Genomic DNA, 22045 nt, shown 5'->3' on the forward strand with positions numbered 1-22045 from the left:
ATCTTCCGAGTAGGCTTGCATCTGTCGTCGTCTGATTGTCGGCGAATTGTACTCGGCGGGCAGTCGGGCGAGGCGAAGTCGATATCTCCATCCGCAGTACTGCCCGTAGTGCTGGCGGAACTCGTGCAAGCGGCGAGTCTCTGAGGCACTGGTACCGGCTCGCATGTTTCGTGCCTGTGGTGGTGCTTGTGCCCCGGCTGTGTCTCTTTCAGACGACACAGCACACTTTACCGAAAATTGTCAGTCTTGAAGATATAGTCCACTTCACTTTTTCTCAACTTCACTAAATGAGTGATTCAACTGCTATGTAACATGATCTGGATAAAATTTAACTTGATGAGCATCTAGCACAAACACTCTTGCAGCAATAATTTCTCAGTACAGGTTTTAAATATCCATTAATTGCCAGTGAAGATAACCAGGCAACAACTTGAACATGAATTAAGATCATACAAACCTTTTCATATACAGGGTGTTACAAAAAGTACGGCCAAACTTTCAGGAAACATTTCTCACACACAAATAAAGAAAAGATGTTATGTCAACATGTGTCCGGAAATACTTCATTTCCATGTTAGAGCTCATTTTAGTTTCGTCAGTATGTACTGTACTTCCTCGATTCACCGCCATGATTTCATACGGGACACTCTACCTGTGCTGCTAGAACATGTGCCTTTACAAGTACGACACAACATGTGGTTCATGCACGATGGAGCTCCTGCACATTTCAGTCGAAGTGTTTGTACGCTTCTCAACAACAGATTCAGTGACCGGGGGATTGGTAGAGGCGGACCAATTCCATGGCCTCCACGCTCTCCTGACTTCAACCCTCTTGACCCTCATTTATGGGGGCATTTGAAAGCTCTTGTCTACGCAACCCCAGTAGTAAATGTAGAGACTCTTCGTGCTCTTATTGTGGACGGCTGTGATACGATACGCCATTCTCCAGGGCTGCATCAGCGCATCAGGGATTCCATGTGACGGAGGGTGGATGCATGTATCCTCACTAAAGGAGGACATTTTGAACATTTCCTGTAACAAAGTGTTTGATGTCACACTGGTATGTTCTGTTGCTGTGTCTTTCCATTCCATGATTAATGTGGTTTGAAGAGAAGTAATAAAATGAGCTCTAACATGGAAAGTAAGCGTTTCCGGACTCATGTCCACATAACATATTTTCTTTCTTTGTGTGTGAGGAATGTTTCCTGAAAGTGTGGCCGTACCTTTCTGTAACACCCTTTCCTTCTCCAATAGAGTATATTTTTAATGGTAATGCGTAGTACTGCCCCCATTGGTGAGGATAGGATTGCCAAGCCCAGCTGCTGCATATGTGGAGAGGTACATCGTGTAGTGATGTTACGTGTTCAACATTCGTCATCCAAATTTGGGGTGTTTCCCATTTGCAGCCACACATGTCTTCTGTTCAATTACTTGTCTCAATTTGTGAGGTGATTCTACAGGTGAAAATAAACCAAAAAGTCCTACATACGAGGGCGGTTCAGAAAGTAACCTCCGATCGGTCACAGTGCGGGTTGTGGGGGCAGTAGTGACGCCATCTGTGCGTTCACGCACTCAACAGGTCAGTCGGCATCAAGCCGTGGTCGAGTGAACGTCGTACCTGCGCTAGTTTAGTTTTTGTGGCAGTTTGAAATGTGTGCTGCAATAGAAAACCCCGCCAAATGTGAAGTGCGTGCTGTCATAAGGTTTTTTACAGCCAAAGGATATTCTGCAGCAGCTATTCATCGTGAGCTTTGTGCCGTGTACGGACCAAGAGTTATGAGTGAAGGAGTTGTCCGTGAATGGGTACGTTTATTTAAAAGTGGACGAGAAAACGTTCATGATGTAGAGAGGAGTGGTAGACCATCATTGGTGACTGACGAACTCGTTCAGACAGTTGATGCAAAAGTTCGTGAAAATCGACGTTTCTCAATGTCGGAGTTGTCTACTGGTTTCTAAGACTCTCTTGTACGAGATAGTGACAGCAAGATTGGGTTACCGTAAGTTCTGTGCACGATGGGTGCCCAAAATTCTTACCGACCACCACAAAACTCAAAGAATGGCCTCTGCATTAGACTTTCTGTCACGTTATGAGGACGAAGGAGAACCATTGTTAAACAGAATCGTGACCGGTGACGAAACCTGGATTAAGTACGTGAACCCTGAGACAAAAGAACAATCAAAGATGTGGGCACATTCAAATTCGCCTACCAAACCAAGAAAAGCCTCGCAAGATTTTTCTGCCAGAAAACTGATGGCAACGGTGTTTTGGGATGCCAAAGGGGTGTTGCTGGTTGAATTCATTGAACGTGGTACGACCATTAATCAAGACGTGTACTGTGAAACAATAAAAAAGTTACGACGGGCTATACAGAACAAACGCCGTGGTATGCTGACTTCCGGTATCGTTTTTTTGCACGATAACGCCCGTCCTCACTCTGCTCGCAGAACAACGGCCCTTCTTGAGTCCTTCAAGTGGGACGTTATCAACCATCCACCTTACAGCCCAGACCTGGCGCCAAGTGATTATCACCTCTTCATGCATTTGAAGAAATGGCTCGGGTCACAGCGGTTTGATGACGACGAAGAGCTCAAAGATGCGGCCACAGGCTGGCTCCAGGCACAAGCGGGTGATTTTTATGCAGAAGGAATTTCAAAGCTTGTGAAGAGATACGATAAGTGCCTCAATCGCTATGGAGACTATGTAGAAAAATAGTGCAAAGATGTAGTTGTAAGATGTATATATTAAAATATTTTTATTTAACTTGGTGTATTTTTTTAAATCAACCGGAGGTTACTTTCTGAACGGCCCTCGTATATGTGTCTGATTTTCAGTCATTACAGACTGGAGCTGGTTGAAGACTACACAATCCGTGGATGATTATGAAGACAAATGTGAATGTTAGTTACCAAAATGCTGCATTAGTGCTGTAGTGGATAGAATAATGGTGAGACAGACGATTGAGCCATTCTGCATGACACATTCAAAAAATTCCACACCATCTCACGGCTCTCGACAGTGTATCAGAAGGTATGTCGTGTTCCACATCGAACGTCATCTCGGCAGGTTTTAATGCGGGCAACGGCGTCATTGGTGATGCGAGTGACAAGTTTACACACGTATCCACTTGTGTAGCTTGCACGTCCCCCTTCAAGCAGCCCCAGGGTCGTGTTCCGGATTAATAGAGTGTTCAAAAAACCTAGGGAAGTACCCTGTCACAGGGGGTTCACCGATCAGCGAAGCATCTCTGGTATTCTGTCATAGCCGCACGGGCACTGCCATTACAGTTCTAGTACACGAGCAACGTGTCTGCATAGTCTATATGGGTGAACGTAGCAGCATCTTGTTATTCGTGGATACAATGGGCTTATTCACTTAAACGAATGAGACACACAAGACCTCACAACAGTTCACTGTTCCGACCCACGGTTGCACACTGGGTACGCTTGCATCTGTGCAACATCACAGTGCTGCCATCTATTGGAGAACCCCAACACCTCTTGTAGGATGCCTCACCATTATTCTATCCACCACAGTGCCTGTGCAGCATTTCGGAAAGTAATATTCACACTTGTCTTCATATTCATTAATGGATGTGTGTAGTCTTCAACATGCTCCAGTTCCTTAACAATAAAAAATTGGATGCATGTTCATAGGACTTTTTTGGTTTATTTTCACACGTAGAATCACCTTACAAATTATGTGACATTCCTCCTGAACACCGTGTGTGTGTGTGTGTGTGTGTGTGTGTGTGTGTGTGTGTGTGTTTCACCTCCGTAGTCTGTTCTGCAGCTAAGTTTTACTCTACATCTGGCAGATTTTAAAATTTTAAAACAGAGTTAGCCACATTTTGGCATAGCACAGATGTATTCACAATTAGGTGATGGCTTGCTGTACTCTCGGCTCACTTACTTTGACAGCACTAAGTTAGTGTACGAAATGGACATTTATGGATATGTGCTGTACGATATTTTAAAATTTTAATGTGTGCCGCACTGTAACATATTGTTGAAATTAACTGTAGAACAATAACTGTTTAGCAGCTTTGTTGTTAACTACATACACAGCGTGACAAAAAGTGAAGCACCCAGTAGACACTTCCGATGTCAGTGTAAGTTCATACACATACCTACTGTCAAGGGTGTGTAAATGATTTGCAGCTACAATGGGACAAGTAGGAAAGTCATCACGGAGCATTAGTGTTGGTTGTGTTTAGTGTTGTTACCAGACTCAGTACGGTATGTAAGGGGTGTAAACGGTGTCAGATATCGAGTTATATCTGCGAAAGATGGGGAGGAGTCACGTACTCGTGTGAGACAGTACATTGCCTCCTGATGGAGTCTGAAAGGAGTGTCGCAGTGGATCACCACTTTGCCGGCTGGTCGAATCTTGGAATATTCATATTTATAGGATATTTGGATGTGGCAGTGGCCCAATATTGGACTGCACGGGTAAGTTAGGGCAGGCAAGGTTCCAGTCGAGCGCATTTGCCCACCCCAGGGTAGGAGTGCCACACTGTAGACCGAGTGCTATCTGAGAATGAGTAGAGCACTCCGTGCAATGAGCTGTGTCAACCTGCACCACTGGTCGGAGTCTGGTAGCAGCCGGACTAAGGAGTTACTGCCCCACACGTAGGCTGCTGTTAACACCACAGCACGAATGGCCACGTTTGGGTGGTGCCATAACCGGGAAGAGTGGATTGCCGACAAATGGCAGTGCACTGCACTCGGGGACGAATCACCATTCTGGGCTACACCTCACGACAATCGTTTCTGATCTGGGGAGAGATTCCGTTCTTCCAGTATTTTGGAAAGGCACAGTGATGCTGAACCTGGTGTCTTGCTGAGAGGAAGCCGTCAAGTACGATTTCAGGTCTCGGCTGGTAGTGACCGAGGGAACTCGTGGCAGCACAACTGTACATTACAGACATCATCTGGCTTCAAGTGCTACCTCCCGTCTGACAGTATTGTGCTGCCATTTTCCACAGGACTGCCGTGCTGCCACTTTCCGCAGGACGGTTCTCGTCCGCGGGTGGCACGTGTCTCTACGAACTGTCTGTGTGACGTTAAGGTACTTCCGTGCCCAGTGAGAGCCCCAGATATGTCCACGATAGGTCACATGTGGGACCAGCTCGGGTGGCAATTCTGTCCCAGCAATACTGTCTGAGGTATTAAAGACCAGTTATGACAGTTGTGGGCCAGCTTATGTCAAGAGAGGATACCGCAGCTTTAGGACACCTTTCGCAACTGAATCGGTGCATGCATCTAGACCGGAATGGGTGCAAAATTGTATTAGTAAGAGGGCTCATATTGCCAAGTTCTGGAGAGGACTCAATTAATTAATTACTGAAATAACATCACATACCATCTCAATCCTTGAAGTTCAGTATTGTTTCATCTACCTCTTCTGGGTGACCCACTTTTTTTTTTTTTTTAATTGGGCAGTGAATAAAAATGCCCAGCATTATTCATTTTTATTAAACATTGTTCTTCTGAAGTAATTTTTTTCACAGTCTCTAAAATTAAAATTATAGCCTATTAGACTTGTGCATTACACATAATGATGAAAGTAGAAAATTGATATCAGTTTGAGAGTCCTCCCATGTACAGACTGAACACTTGTTGATGTTTGTACTATATTATCAAGGTGGCCAGTATTACCTTCTTAGGAATATATTCTTCTATTCTGAATGTCCAGCTTAATTACTTTTTTGTACACTTAATTGTGTGTGATAAGTAGCATGTTTAATGTGCATGTGTTGAATTTCAGGAGGAGGTGAAGTTACGTCAAAGTAATACTGATCAGAAGGACACGACGTTATCACAGCTTGTCAAATCTGTCAAGATGAAGACACGTGGTCTTGTGAAATGACCTCGTCGAGAAGTTATTAAAAATTGTATTTATATTTCACCGAATTCTCCTTGTAATAAAACTGTTAAATATAATTTGTTTTTATTTGTATTGTACTGATGTAATAATTTTTTGTGCTGCCTGTTATCTAGTGTCCTCATAAAGTATACATTCCACTGAGTGTAAGAGTGTCAGGAGCATAATATAATCAGTTATAAAGGGATTATATGGTTTGAAATTCCTAACTTGTATCTGTATCAAGATTATTCACAATTTTCTCAACTTGATAAACATGCAATTTATTTTTAAACTGGCCAGTAGTGGTTCTCAAGTGGTGAGAGGTAAGAGTTGCCATTGCCCTGAAGGTAGGTATGAACGCTACAGTGATTTCTGGGCGTGGTCCTGTTGGATGTGGTGTGTCATTGCCTTCCTCCCTCCTTCATATGGACTGAGCGAGCCAGTTGCGTGGAGACCTACAGGTTAACATCAGCTCTTAACCACAGTGCAATTCAGAGGTTTTCACATTGCCCGTAGGTGTAAAAAATGGTAAGTGACATAAAAATCGTAGGGCTGAATGATGGTTGACCCCATGACGTATCGCTCCATACTGTGGCACCTCACTATTGAGATGCAGAGAGATGCTTCTCGAGCTATGTTGAGCACTGAATAGCCTTCTTCAAATAATACAAGCCTTTTGTACCACATATTTTGTGAAACAACAGTATTGGGTATAGGACATATTGCTGCTCACTGTAAAGATGACGAGTTGAGTTGCATACAGACACAACAAAGGGACTGTTACATTTATAAATTCCCAGGTGGAGTTGCCATGGTGGCAGCTGAGTGTCTGACATTTGCTTTCTTGTATGAATAAGTCATAACACCCCTTGTATCTCTCCAACCGTAATAGATACAAAGATGCCGTTTGGACAGTGCATTGCAGGGATGGGGGGAGGGGGGGGGGGGCTACTTGAATACATCACATTTCATGTTTGTGCTATTTTTTATTACAGAGATATGAGGCCATCTTTGATTTTTTTAAATAGAACCTATGTTAAATCTTTGCATAACATGAAGGGCTTAAAAAGACGGTTTCAAATATGTGTATACCACAATATTTAGGCGAATAGTTTTTGAGACTCAGATTTGTTCCAGTATTGTATTCATCCTTCGAAGTGGCGTTGTCCAATACGACCTTTCCTTTTGACCACTGAGGAACTTAACAGAGAAGACGTTGTTTTCCCGTTTCTCGGTAACACCGCAAGGTGATGCACAAGGTAGCTGGAGAGAAGGATATAAATGTGCTGCTGGGGTAATGAGACATCGCATGTCCATCACAGTTTCTTGGAGCAGACATGTACACCAATGAAGAAAAGTTTGATATGCTTCTAATTTATGATGCAAGCAGAACTGCTGTTAGAGCATTAAAGCGATATAGAGGGCTGTATCCTGATCATGAGCGTCCTACACGTATTTGCCAGAAACTGCTTGAATCGGGATCATGGAACGCCATACAGAGGACAAGGCAGACAACTGCAAATGGCGAGGTACATAAGAGGGCGTTCTAGCGTTGGTGCATAACGACCCTACTGTTTTGTTGCAACTTATCACCTCGGAATGTGTTCTATGCATATTGCACCGGCATAGATTTCACCCGTTTCACCTTTCATTACATCAAGCACTCTCTGGTGTGGATTTCGAATGGCGTCAGGAATTTTACCAGTTTGCTCTGCAGTGCCTATAAGATGATCCAATGGTTTTTAATCGGGTGCTTTTTACTGATGAAACGACTTTCACCAACCATGGTAATGTCAATTTGTATAATATGCATTACTGTTCAATAGAGAACCCTCATTGGCTTCGACAGGTTCAGCATCAGCAACTGTGGAGTGTTAACGTATGGTGTGGCATCGTTGGAAATGTCATTGTGGGGCCGTATGTCATTCCGGGTATAGTAAATGGCAATAACTATGCACAGTTCCTGCGAAACGTTGTGCCCAATTTGCTGGAAGAGGTACCACTAACTACGCGTCAGTGCATGTGGTTCCCACATGATGGCTGTCCTGTTCATTCTTCCCGTGTGGCTACAGAGCTGTTAAATGAAAAGTTCCCGGATTGTTGGATAGGACAACGTGCTGAAGTGAAGTGGCCATACCGGTCTCCTGATTTGGCCCCTCTACATTTTTTTTTTTTTCCATTCGAGCGGTGACTACAAATTTGCATTGCAGCAGAGGGGAAGCGTTTTGAGCACATGCTTCAGTAAAGTTTTGTGTGATGTCAGTATGTATTTTGCATCTTTCTGTGTATTTGCTTTGTATTGTGATCAATAGTAAATATTTTCAAATAAAAAACAAATACGTATGAAATAATTGTGACCGATAAGGGCCTCCTCATTTAAATTTGTATTTCTGTTACTTAAAATGAATTAACATCTTGTAATATTTTAATACTGTATGTTGTCTACTATTTTGGTATCACAGTTGTCAAATAACTGAATAATATTTGCGCGGTGTCATCAGTTAATTTTTGCACAAAATATCACAGTATGTATTACTATTGTTGGGCAAATGGGCGTGTTTGTGTAAGGACTGACTTGTGACGTTTAGCTTGTACTCTACACAACAGGAAAGGTTGCATTGGACAACGCCGCTTTGAAGGACGAACATGATGTGAGAACATATCTGTGTCTCAAAAACTATTCACCTAAATATTATGATATACACATATCTGAAATCATCTTCTTAAGCTCATCATGTTATACTAAAATTTAACATAGGGTTCCATTTAAAAAAACCAAAGATGGCCTCATATTGCTGTAATAAAAAATAGCACACACATGAAATGTGATATATTCAAGCAGCCCATGTCCCTGCAATTCACTGTCCAAACGGCATCCTTTCCTTTTCACAATATTGTTACATTCCATCCTGGATTTTCCATTGTTTGATTTTTGTGTGTGTGTTTCTTTGCCAAGGAAGGCTTTGGCCAAAGCCAGACGTGTAAGTTTTTTCATTGTGCCTGTCTGCAACTCTGTGGGTCATCTTTATGGTGAGTAGCAATCTATCCTATTCCTAATATTGTTGTTGTTCCAGTCTGGAGTTTCCATTGTTTAAATTTTGTGCAACCTTCAACTATTTTGGCAACAGTCGGGAATATTATAACCATGTGAAAATTGTGTTTGTATATTTCAAAGTAATTGCCTGAACAACACGTCATCTGAAGTAAGGGAACTAGTGATGTATTTGCAGTGCATCAACATTATGCAGGAGCATAACATATTTTATATTTTTCAGTAATTTGTGGGATCTCTTTCATCTGTGTTAGTATTTGCTTGTGTATTTTCTTGTCTCTTGATTAAGACTTTATATGTAAAAATTGTTACTTGCTTGTTTCCAATTGAAACCATAAATAATTGTGTGTGTGTGTGTGTGTGTGTGTGTGTGTGTGTGTGTGTGTGTGTGTGTGTGAGGGAGAGGGGGTCGAGAGAGAGAGAGAATACTACTACATATACACAGTTTGATCAAAAGTTTCCAGACACATCAGTGGACATTAATGTGCGGTGTCTGCATCCTTTACCTGTATGATAGCTTGAGGTCTGCTAAGGACACTTTCAGTGACATGTCAATGTCTATGGAGAAATAGCCCATTCGACCTCAGCATCTGAAATCAGAGAAGGCACTGATGTTGGATGCTGGGATGTGGAGTGATGTTGAAATTCTAGCTCCTCCTTGAGGTGTTCTATTGGATTCAGGTCAGGTTTCTGCGCAGGGCAGCCCATTTGTCCATGGAGCACTGCCTCACGGGTGCTACCTTATGACAGGCTGCACTTCCATGCCAAGGAAAGAAAACAATCATCTCCTCTGAAATGTTTCTCTACTGTTTGCAGTACACGATGCTGAAATGTGTTCGTACCCTTCTGCATTTAATGTTTTCTTAAGCACAGTAAGGAAACCACACCCTATCCACGAAACACACCTCCATACTGTAACACCATTAGCTCTGTACTCTCCTGTTGCCACTAAATGTGTGGACTGCCACAGGCTGTAGTGTGATTTGTCACTCCAAATCACTGATTTCCAGTCGCCCACTGTCCAATGGCATCGTGTTTACACCACCTCAGGGGTCACTTAGCATTGACTGCAGAAATGTGTAGCTTATGAAGAGGTGCTTGACCACTCTACTCCATTCTTTTTAACTCGCGAAGAAGCACAGTTGTGCTAGCTGGGCTATTCAAAGCAGTTTTTTAACTCACGAGTGATTCCTTGCTCTGATTTTGTGTGATTTTCTTTACAACCACTCTTCGTAATGCTTAGTGGTTCCTGTCTGTCAGTACAAGAGTGCTGCTTGGTATTGGCTTAGCTGTGAGTTTTCCTTCAGGATTATTAACAATCAACTTAGGCAGCCTTAGAAGCGTTGCAGTGTCCGTGATGGATTTGTTGCTCAGGGGGCATCCAGCTACTGGTCCACATTGTAAAGTTACTGAACTCTCCTGACCGACCCATTCTACTTTTACTGACAATACAGTTCTTCCCTTTAATGCTGGTGGCCCCATCTCTTGCTTCAGCTAGTGATAAATTCTGCATTACATTGAGGTGTCCAAATGCTTTTGATCGGAGAGTGAGGATCTAACCAGAGCACACAGTTTTAAGACTTGTAGTTAACATCCTATGAATTTCCCTTCCTGTTATTAATTTCCTGAATAGTGGGCCACAAAAATTTCATATATATTTTCACTTTCTGTCATCATTAGAGGAAATGATAGAAAATGGCATTGGAATCCTATTCCAATGCTATATCAATATCACAACTTCCTCATCTTCACACACTTGTTGCTCCTAATCGTGCATGCTTGTCCATCGTCAAAATTTTATGAATTGTGAAAATTACTCCCTGCCCTTGCCAGCAGCTCATGATTCAGCTACACCACTGCCAAAACATTGATAATCAAGGGGAAGGAGGCCCACTTTGCAGAAATGTTGATGTTACAAACAATAAAGTACAAATCTCACAAGTCAGTTTTCATCCTAGGCACTGCACTTATGGGAGAGAAAGACTTACAATTCTGACAGCTCTCTGAAAGCATCATTTATTATTTGTACTCTTTAAAGGCCATGTTGGTGTACATCTTATAAGCTGTATCTACCATTCTTACAACTAACCTTACTTTCGCAGTATGTTCATTGTAAATCAACACATAGAGAAAAGAATAGTGTGTATTAATGAAACTCATAGAGCACTGAAAGACCTAAGTTGAAACAAGGCCCCAGGAGTAGAGAACATTCCATTAGAACTACTGACAGCCTTGGGAGAGCCAGTCCTGACAAAACTCAACCATCTGGTGAGCAAAATGTATGAGAAAGGCGGAATACCCTCAGACTTCAAGAAGAATATAATAATTCCAATCCCAAAGAAAGCAGGTGTTGACAGATGTGAAAATTACCGAACTATCAGTTTAATAAGTCACGGCTGCAAAATACTAATGCAAATTCTTTACAGACGAATGGAAAAACTGGTAGAAGCTGACCTCGGGGAAGATCAGTTTGGATTCCGTAGAAATATGGGAACACGTGAGGCAATACTGACCTTACGACTTATCTTAGAAGCTAGATTAAGGAAAGGCAAACCTACATTTCTAGCATTTGTAGACTTGGAGAAAGCTTTTGACAATGTTGATTGGAATACCCTCTTTCAAATTCTGAAGGTGGCAGGGGTAAACTACAGGGAGCGAAAGGCTATTTACAATTTGTACAGAAAGCAGATGGCAGTTATAATAGTCGAGGGACATGAAGGGGAAGCAGTGGTTGGGAAGGGAGTGAGACAGGGTTGTAGCCTCTCCCCGATGTTATTCAATCTGTATATTGAGTAAGCAGTAAAGGAAACGAAAGAAAAATTCGGAATAAGTTTTAAAATCCATGGAGAAGAAATAAAAACTTTGAGGTTCGCTGATGACATTGTAATTCTGTCAGAGACAGCAAAGGACTCGAAAGAGCAGTTGAACGGAATGGATAGTGTCTTGAAGGGAGCATATAAGATGAACATCAACAAAAGAAAAACGAGGATAATGGAATGTAGTCGAATTAAGTCGGGTGATGCTGAGGGAATTAGATTAGGAAATGAGACACTTAAAGTAGTAAAGGAGTTTTGCTATTTGGGGAGCAAAATAACTGATGATGGTCGAAGTAGAGAGGATATAAAGTGTAGACTGGCAATGGCAAGGAAAGCGTTTCTGAAGAAGAGAAATTTGTTAACATCGAGTATAGATTTAAGTGTCAGGAAGTCGTTTCTGAAAGTATTTGTATGGAGTGTAGCCATGTATGCAAGTGAAACGTGGACGATAAATAGTTTGGACAAGAAGAGAATAGAAGCTTTTGAAATGTGGTGCTACAGAAGAATGCTGAAGATTAGATGGATAGATCACATAACTAATGAGGAGGTATTGAATAGAATTGGGGAGAAGAGGAGTTTGTGGCACAGCTTGACAAGAAGAAGGGATCGGTTGGTAGGACATGTTCTGAGGCCTCAAGGGATCATCAATTTAGTATTGGAGGGCAACATGGAGGGTAAAAATCGTAGAGGGAGACCAAGAGATGAATACACTAAACAGATTCAGAAGGATGTAGGTTGCAGTAGGTACTGGGAGATGAAGAAGCTTGCACAGGATAGAGTAGCATGGAGAGCTTCATCAAACCAGTCTCAGGATTGAAGACCACAACAACAACATAGCATTAAGGATTATAAAAAGTTGTTTGACTTTCATCAGAGCATAACGGAAGAATGAGGATACACCAAGCGTATCATTCTCTAATTGAAAGAAATATATAAAAATGCAACACAAAGATCAAAATGTGTTCAGAAATATCTGGTTAAATTCAAGTAAATCAAGGGGTTAGACAAGGACAATATACATGTTGATGACCTCTTGAAAAAGTGCAAATTTTTGGTTCATCCTGATTTAAAAATACTGTATGAGATGCAAATAAACACTGATGACCAATTAATTATATGATGGTTATGAAGATAAACTGCAAACTGCTATTTACAGCATGAGTCTATTACGCCAAAAATAAAATATGAAGATCTCTATTGATAACTGAAAAGTAATGGCATTTAGAGGGGTGGAAAATATAAAAGAAAAAATTGTCATTTATGACAAGACGAGAGAACAAGTAAAATGTTAGATAGCGAGGAGTGTGCAGGAGTCGAACAGGCCACGGTGCTGTAGAGATTCAAACAGACATTGGAATTGCATTCTGTTTTGTGTTTTGGAGTCAGCGTGAGGTGGTTTGAAGATCGATGATGTCGGAGATTTTCTGAGAGATCTTTCCAGTTAATTTGCCATTGTGATTAATGTCACTTTTACATAATTTCAGTTGTGCAATCTAAATGTTCTCATAACAAAATACATAAACTATATTCAGTATTCCTGTTAATGATTTTTACTCAACCAAAGTCATTCATTTACTATTGAACATAAAATAGCTACGTCTTGGAATGCCACCATCTTGTAGACATTTGGTTCTACAGCCTTTGTTTTATCAGTGATAAGCCAGTGTGCGAATATCAAATAATTCAGTCACACACTGCTGTTTCAGCCTGTTAAAAATAAGTAGCCTACTCAGTGCATGGCTGATTTACTGATGTAGATAGGTAGGTTACTGGACCCAGTTCTGGAATGTGGATGACTGTTGAAGACTATGCATTGTGCTTCTGTGTATGATGGTGACTTTATTTTGTAGAATAAATGGTAGCAAGGTGTTCCCCATTTTCAGTAGTATGTGCAGATTTGCTTTTGAATTACATGTTCTTATTGACTTGATGAAGCATTTCATTTCTTTTCAAGTGTTCTTTTTCATTGTGTTCTTTTTCATTGTGTTCTTCTTCTTCCTGAAATGTTCCTAATTTCAGTCATTACGGGTATGAGGAAACATCCTCATGGCACTGCTGTTGGTGATAAGCTGAAAGTATTCAAATTTTTATCATTTTTTGGATAGGATCTGATGAGTGATTATGTACTGTTTGATGCTCAAGTACACAGGTATCCAAATTGATTTACTTTGTGCATACTGGAGTGAGTATGTATTCTGTGGCAGTTTCTTTAATTATTTGTGGTCATGTTGCAGTTACAATTTGGTTACTGGACCATAAATATTCATATAATACAGTGCTGATTAGTTAGAACAGGACTCAAGGTAGTTGCTTAATTTTTGATACAGACACATGCCTTTCAATTTTATGGCCTTAATAGTTCTGTGAATGAATATTTTTAAGTTGAACTTATAATTTTCTTATAGAAAATGTTCTTTATTTATAACACATTGCCAAATTGTAAAAAGTACCTACTACAAACTCCTCCCCCTTTCTTACTATATACAGGTTAGTACAACAGTTATGTAGGTACTTCCATGGACACTGTCCAGCCGAGTCTTTTCATGTTGATGTACCCATTCGTGAAGACGTATAATTTACACTATACCCAACCAATGAGAATCTAACTTTCATATACTGTTTAAACTCATATACAGAGCCTATATCCAAGAGGCATTGGCTTGTATTATATTTTTCGTTTTTATATTCACTAAATCTGAAGATGTCCTGTAACAGCTGAAGCCCTTCCTAATGAGCTGTATATCTGTCATCAGCTATGACTGAAAAAATAAATTATCACAAAACATGATGGTCATCTGATAACGCTCAAAATTGAGCTAATGATGTCAATAAGTGTTATGTGAGATAAGCCCATTATCTTCAATAAAAGCAGTTGTTTCTTATTTCCATGGCTTCTAATGAAATAACAATTTGGGTCTCCCGTTTATCAACCTTCTGTTGTCACTACTCAGAACAATACTCTCCTCATCACGCTTTATGAGTATATTGTCTGACCTATCATAATCCGATGGGAAAACACTGCTTCATGGCCCTACTCTCAGCTGTTGAAGTTTCCTTAAACTTTGACAGTAATCCACCTTATGAACTATGTACCATTTTCATTTGCAATGTAAACTTTGTTTAAGTTGTACTTCCATGTTATCCATTACAGAAAGATCCTGTTAAGGCCTAAACTCGAAAATAGTGATTCTGATTTTAAAATTTAAACTTTTGATGTTCCAGTTAATTATAGTATCTTATATAAATATAGTATCTTATGTGTTGTTGAAATATAATTCACATTCTCAAGTAGTATTTTATTATAATTATGACATGTTGAATTGTGGTGCTTGTTTTATTTGCTCCCACAATTTTTACTGGGCTGATATGGAGGAAGCTGCAAGTGCTGATTGCAACTCACTTTCTTACTTTTCTGTTTACCTGGTCATGACAAACCTATAACTATTTGTTATATTCTTGCATAAGTGCCTCCCCTATGAAATATGGATGATTTTTTGGTTCTAATGAAATATTAGCTTGGATGACAAAATGTAAAATCTGAAATGCAACATCTAATTTCTTGTCCTTCCACTTGTCCGTGTGCCACAATTTATGTGTTTCTCATAAACTATCAGTTGTCATTCTTCTCTGCTCAACATGAAGGAACAAATTATATTGGGCACTGAAAAACTTGCAGCCAGGTTCTGTTTGGATTTGATTCATTTGTCCATCCTTATTTGTTATGAAGTGCGATATATAAGGTGTACAATTAATATTGTTTGGATGTTCAACAACTGTTTTTGGTGTATTGCAGTTTACTTCATTGATGATTTTCTCATATCATGAACTTAAATCGAGTCTGAGATAGTGCACAGTGAGAACTACATCTGAAACTGAAGAATTTCTTGAGAATTTATGGAATGGAAGAAAAAGTAAAATGTGTCGAAGTGTTGTTACTCTTTGAAATATATATATAGACCAAAGGTGTTGGTACATCTGTCTTTTTTTTACCATTGCTTGGATTTGAATGTAAGTAAACTGTCATGTTCCCTGTGCCTTGTATCAAGGTTATGTAAAGTTTCATATATCCAAAGTGAAGCATACAACAGTTTATGTGTGACAAATGTGCGAGCTCCACCCAAATGGAACACACAAACACAAAAAATTAGAGAAGCATTACAAGGTGCAGTGCGTGTTGTTCTGTGAGATTAGCATGTGTAATTCCATACAACTAGGCAGTTACAATGATGTAGCAGTAGGACAGTTCAGTACTTCATGCATTTGAGCACCAATCTGTCCACTAACTATGGACTTTGCCAAGGTGGCTAGGTGCCAAGGTGTTATACAGTTCTGTACAAACACGTAGTTATTGTGAGGTCAGGTAATTGACCGTATATAGCTGTCTTCACAGTGTTATCTGCAAGGGAAAATTCAGTTGACTGTGAAAATAGCAAACATGAACAAAGTAAATCAGTTATTAAAAATGTCATTTAGTGACAGGATTCTCGGATAAAAAACACTAGGTATACCTCTCCCGATACTGAATCTGTAGCAGCCAACAAAAAATCGATGCCATAAGTTCAATACAGAAATTTACCGTAAGAAGAAATGGATTTGTGGTTGTGAAGAAAGCAACACTGTTTTTAGTTTTTGTTTTGTGTTGTTTGATGGAGATGTTTGTTGTGTAAGACCAGAATAACTGATGTTGGACATACATGGTCTAAAATGAAAGTACATGAAATGTCAAAGTGACACATGAATAATGTGCTTAGTCTTTCATTTCTAGACAAAACCAACATTCAGCAGAAATTAGATTCACAATATTGACAAAAAATTGACAGCCACAATAAATGTGTAGAAAAGAACATATATATTGAATTTAATTGTAAACTGTATTCAGTTCTGTGGTGTTTTGGAACTGGCTCTCAGGGGCTACGATGAATCTGGTTCCTCACAAAATAAGGGCTTTTTGTGATCTAATTTAGTTCAGAGTGGAACTGAATAAAGATCTTCAACTTCATCTCATTCAAGCATCAGTGTTCAAAGACATTTCTAAGACTGTTCAGAATGAACTACTGCAATGCACGTTGGAAGTGTACTATGATGAAGTTCGTAAAGAAATAAAATGTGCCGATTATGTTGCAATAATTGCAGATGAAAGCACAGATGTGTCTTGCAAATTTCGATTGGTTATTGTTTTGCATTATGTTGTTGAGGGAAAACCTGTTGAAAGATTTTGGAACTTTGTTAATCCAGAAAGTCAGAATGCTCATACTATAGCTGAGAGTATTCTGAAAGAAATTGAACCATTAATTGGTAGTGATCAAGCAAAGCTAATAGCTCAGAGTTACGATGGTGCAAACAGTATGAGTGGCAAGCTGAATGGGGTTCAGAAATGAATTAAAGACAAATATCCAAATGCAAGCTACATCCATTGTTATTCATTTCAGTTCAACCTTATGTCTATGGCAGCCTCTGTTAATCCCAAAGCCTGCATCTTTTTTGCACACCTTTCAGTTAATTCTTCTTTCCTTTCTAACATGCCACAGAGATCAAAAGTGTTGCATAGCATTATTCAAATAAGCTTGCCCCGTGTGTATGACAACATGGAATTACCATTCACGAGTAGTAAAAGATGTTTTTGAAAACAGGGAAAAATCTTAATATTGTTATGGAATTCACTGAAACAAGTGAGAGCATAAAACTTTCTTCTACTATTGAAAAAGCTGGTTCATACAAACAAAGACTGCAGGATAACAAATTCATTTTCTGTCTGTCATTTTTCTATAAGATAATGCCTCATGCAGATGTACTTTTAATCAGCTTCAGAAGAAGAAAACCGAAGCGACTACAGCAACACAAGGCAACTAGAACTTTGAAGCGGTAATGCAAAACATCAGAGATGACATTGGCTCCATCCTTAATGAGATTAGTTTTGAAAATGACAAAATGATGCCTGTCAAGAAGCCACAAATTCTTGATGGGCATAAAAAAAGAAATGCTTTGGAAGTGTGCGCTGCCATCCTTTCTGAAATAAATTACATTTTCAGTTCACTGGACACCTCATTGTAGCCAATATATTTGATGTAAATCATTTTGACAAATACAACATAGATTTTCCAGACAAATACCTTGAAATTAAAGACACATATACATTTCTGGAAAAAAGAAAGTTGAACGGTGAGCTTCAAGTCTTCTACGCTAGGCCCGAGTTGAGAGCAGTTGCTGACACAGTTCCATTTCTTTCACTGATTTTAGAGGATGAACTTGTGACACGTTTGACAAGACTGTTAAAGTTTTGAAACTGATAATCGTGACACCTATCTTGACATCAGAAGCTGAACACTGCTTTTCAATGCTCAAGAGAATTGACATGTTCCTATGAAACACAGAAAAATGACCGAGTGCCTTAAGGATGCTATCCTGTGGAAAGTCATTCGTGTGCAAAATTGAACATTTCAATCTGAGATGACAAGATTTATTTGCCAACAAGAATGAGTGATGAATCAATTTCCAATATCGTTCCTACTAATTATTTTGAAGCTGTCTTCCCAAAGTCTTGGAGTTGCTTCTTTTGGTGAGTACAATGCTTTTAGTTTTAAATGCTGGTAATTTGATTAAATTTGCTTTGCAAAATCCAGATTTAAAGTTCGAATAATTTATACATGCTCTATTAATTCTCGTACTGGCACTCATGTTGTAGTGGACATTTTCCTGGCAGTCGGCCGCAAACATAAAACAAACAAAAAGTTCCGGTTGTCGATGGGAGAAGAGCAGAGTGGAGGGACAAGCCACACCTCCTTCTCACAGGGCTGGCAGTCTACGTCCATGTTCTGTGTTCCTGGGAAGGCAGAACCGATATAATAATGTACATATGGATTGCTGATTACATCTGGTGTTGTGAGAGTCACATTCAAACCATGTGACAGGGCAAGATTGCTCTCTGCAGTTATTTCAAAATAAGAAAAGGAAACAACCAGCAAGCACAATGCAAAGCAAAGCAAAGCAGAACACACAAATAATTTTGTAACGGCTTGAGCGCAATTGCTAACTGAAGTTCATGGTGTCATTACGTGATAGTTCAGGCCCGATCTCCACCGGTATCTTAAGCAACTATACAACAAAGCACCCCCTACTAACGACTGCCAAGTAAAAGTGACTGAACATGCCCTGTGAGGGCTGAAGCATTGTGCTGTTGATGTGTGTGTGCGCATGTGCATTTGTGTGTGTGATAGAGATTTTCGGAGTTAGGGTTACATTTTATCTCTCATGCAGACACACGAAAAGATAGCTAAATCAACCTCCCCCCCCCCCCCCCATACTCTCTCTCTCTCTCTCTCTCTCTCTTTCTCTCTCTATTATACAAATGCTTTCTATCATGTTCTCTAGGAATATATCAATCAATTACTGTGCATAAGAAGGGCGCTGTTGTGTTTATTTCTGTTTCTCTATACGTTTTCTTTGATGTAATATATTGTGAAATATATGAATTATCAACAGAATTCTGTAATACATTTACTGATACAAAACTAAATTTTTTTGGCCCAACCAATGGAGTGCTTCAGCTGGTGCCACTGCTCCCATGGCTAATGTGAGAGGCTGTGGAAGCAGGTCAGTTCAGGCTGGCCAGGCAGTTACATCAGTGGCTATCAGCTGACACAACAAGTATTGTAACCATGGCATTAGGATGATTATTGCGTGCTGCAGTCGAGCAGAGGGCCAAAGTATAATACCGTTGACACAGCAGAAAAGTAGAGCCCCTGTGGCACGAGTTACCAGATCACTTCACACGCAAGCCATGGCTTTGTTGTGGCTTATGTGATAGGAACTGATGCTTTATCATATAGGAACAAGGGAAGCTCCCATTAATTCTACTCATTTCTAGACAGAGGTGTTGCAATCTGCCAGCCACCAGCTCGAAGGGACACCTACGACAGTCTAAGAGTGCACGTGGGTCCAGTGCCTCTGGACTCTGGTGCTGCTATAGTGGAATCAACATAAGTCGATTCCTGTCAGTCGCATCGGGCTTCGGACGGCAGCTTCACGTGGCCACCTCGACCGATAATGTATAAATGTGATCTTGCAAACATCTCTATGGCAACACATCAGTGTTATCAGGACTCTGTCTTTGGCTGCCAGTTGTGCCTGCAGCCAGTGGTGCTTCAGTCGAAAGCTGGCAACAACACTGTGAGCTGTCGGGGATCTTCTTACGCCGTCTCGACTATAGCTGTGACCCTGCCATTCACACTGGGTCTGACGTTGCTGACTTCGTGCCTGGGACTGACAGTCCCCTGTCAGCTGATGCTGACCTCCTGCTCTGGTAGTCTACAGTTGAACCCAGGGCTGAACAACCACTCGCCCACTGTCACCCATGCAGGCAGACTCCTTGCTGCCTGTCTCTACTTGGGCAGGGAGACACTGCTGTCACCTCTCGCACGCTGGGTCCATAGTGTGATTCCGTGCACCTCGGCACGCCCCATCCTGTGCAGCCAGGATGACTCTGGGCTGCACTGTGCCTTCCGCCAGTTGCTGGAGTCAGTATCGTTGCCGAGTTACTGTCGTCGTAGTTACATCGGTCGTGCGATACTGTGAACTGCCGGCCACCTGCTGACACCACACCTCTTCGCTGGCCGTATACAGCTTACATCCTGCAGGTGCTGGGTTTTCTGAGCATTGCCACGACTGCTGTCATTTGCTGAGCAATAAATGAATGTTTGAAGAAATATGTTTTCGTGATAATCCGTCAAATGACTACTAGGCATCCGCTCACTGCTACCTGCCTGTTGTGGTATTCTACGGGCCAAATGACCTCTGCCATTCCATATAGCTCCATTTCATTAAAACACCTATGCCTGAGTTTCAGACAGGATGCCCCGTTTCATTTGATGCAAAGGTGTTATTCCGATACAGCTGGAGAGCCTATGCAGAGCTGTTCGAGTTTAGGGGGAATACCGATTTAACTTCTGTTCCCTTGAAATTTGAAATAACTGAATAATACCTAGTTACTTGAATGTAAACTTATAGCGAGAGAAGTCACTTCCCCAATATTTTTATGCAATTATCTCCCACACTTCCAGGTAGAAATTTTGTTGTTATATTGAATTCTCAAGTCTATAAAACAAAATGATTAGAAGTTAGTCATACTCTGTCTGATGCCTGTTGCCGAAGTCACCACCTGGGACCGAGCGAGGTGGCGCAGTGGTTAGACACTGGACTCGCATTCGGGAGGACGACGGTTCAATCCCGCGTCCGCCCATCCTGATTTAGGTTTTCCGTGATTTCCCTAAATCACTCCAGGCAAATGCCGAGATGGTTCCTTTCAAAGGGCACAGCCGGCTTCCTTCCCCATCCTTCCCTAATCCGATGAGACCGATGACCTCGCTGTCTGGTCTCCTTCCCCAAACAACCCAACCCTCACCACCTGGAATAAAATCTCTGTGACTCTGCAGAAGTCTGGTGATCGTCGACTCTGATAATTCTTAAAATAACCAGAGGTGCAGTCATACGCCATGGGGAAGCCGTCTTGGGTGCTATGATGTGCTCACCCTGCAGCATGGGAATCAATGTACAAGTTGTGTATCAATTTTGATTAAATCCAGAATTTAATCACTTAAAATAGAATGTAAATGAATGTGGTGCAGGCTCTACTGATTTCCCAGGATACAAAGTTCCCTAGGAGTTACAAACAACCAAATATTGTTCCAAGCCACAGACAAGACAGAAGTTAAAAAACCAAAGAATTGAATGCACTATTTCCATTTGTGAAATTATATTTTCCCATACATGATTTTCCTAGCTACATTTCATTATATGCCATCCCCTTGTTTGAGATGAAATGATACCATAATTCATCAAATTACATTTGGTATTCAAAATAGCAGCTTACAACAATGCTGATAATTACTAACTCCGCTGTGCACGTAATGTCCCACGTTATATCCACTGAGTCTTTATATCACAAGTCAAGAGGTAGTCTGTCTCTTCAGTCATAATGAGTCTTTGAGCCAAATAAATCACTTGTGCTTCTTACATGTAAACATTTGTGCTACAAGAAAAATGGAATGGGAAAAAGGTGGTACTGCACCAGTTGGGTGAGACATGAATAGGATTTTGGATTGAGGAAGGAGTAGACTGTTCAGTAGTCTGTGTGGATATGCAAACCCACTGTGCCAGGGAGGTGTAATAGTTATCTCACCTGCCTTATGTGGAGGAGACCGGGGTTTGAATCCTGGCTTTGGTACAAATTTTCATTTGTCGCTTCAGTCTGCATATACACATCATAGACGTTAGAGACTTGAAAAGGCCTCTGGAACCATAGAGTGTCATTTGTTC

At 40.7% G+C, this 22045-nt stretch overlaps 1 protein-coding gene across 2 annotated transcripts in view; it reads left to right on the forward strand.

Moving 5' to 3' along the window:
• LOC126106754 (ESF1 homolog) overlaps positions 1-6057 on the forward strand; it is an 87380-nt gene extending 81323 nt beyond the window's left edge. For both annotated transcript variants that reach the window (XM_049913126.1, XM_049913127.1), the window contains exon 11: positions 5768-6057. In XM_049913126.1, coding sequence (XP_049769083.1) covers positions 5768-5869 — 102 coding nt within the window. In that variant the 3' untranslated portion in view covers positions 5870-6057. The remainder of the gene's footprint in view (positions 1-5767) is intronic.
• Positions 6058-22045: the final 15988 nt, after the last annotated feature.

This window comes from Schistocerca cancellata, chromosome 10, assembly GCF_023864275.1.
Source record: "Schistocerca cancellata isolate TAMUIC-IGC-003103 chromosome 10, iqSchCanc2.1, whole genome shotgun sequence".
Taxonomy (NCBI): Eukaryota; Metazoa; Arthropoda; class Insecta; order Orthoptera; family Acrididae; genus Schistocerca; species Schistocerca cancellata.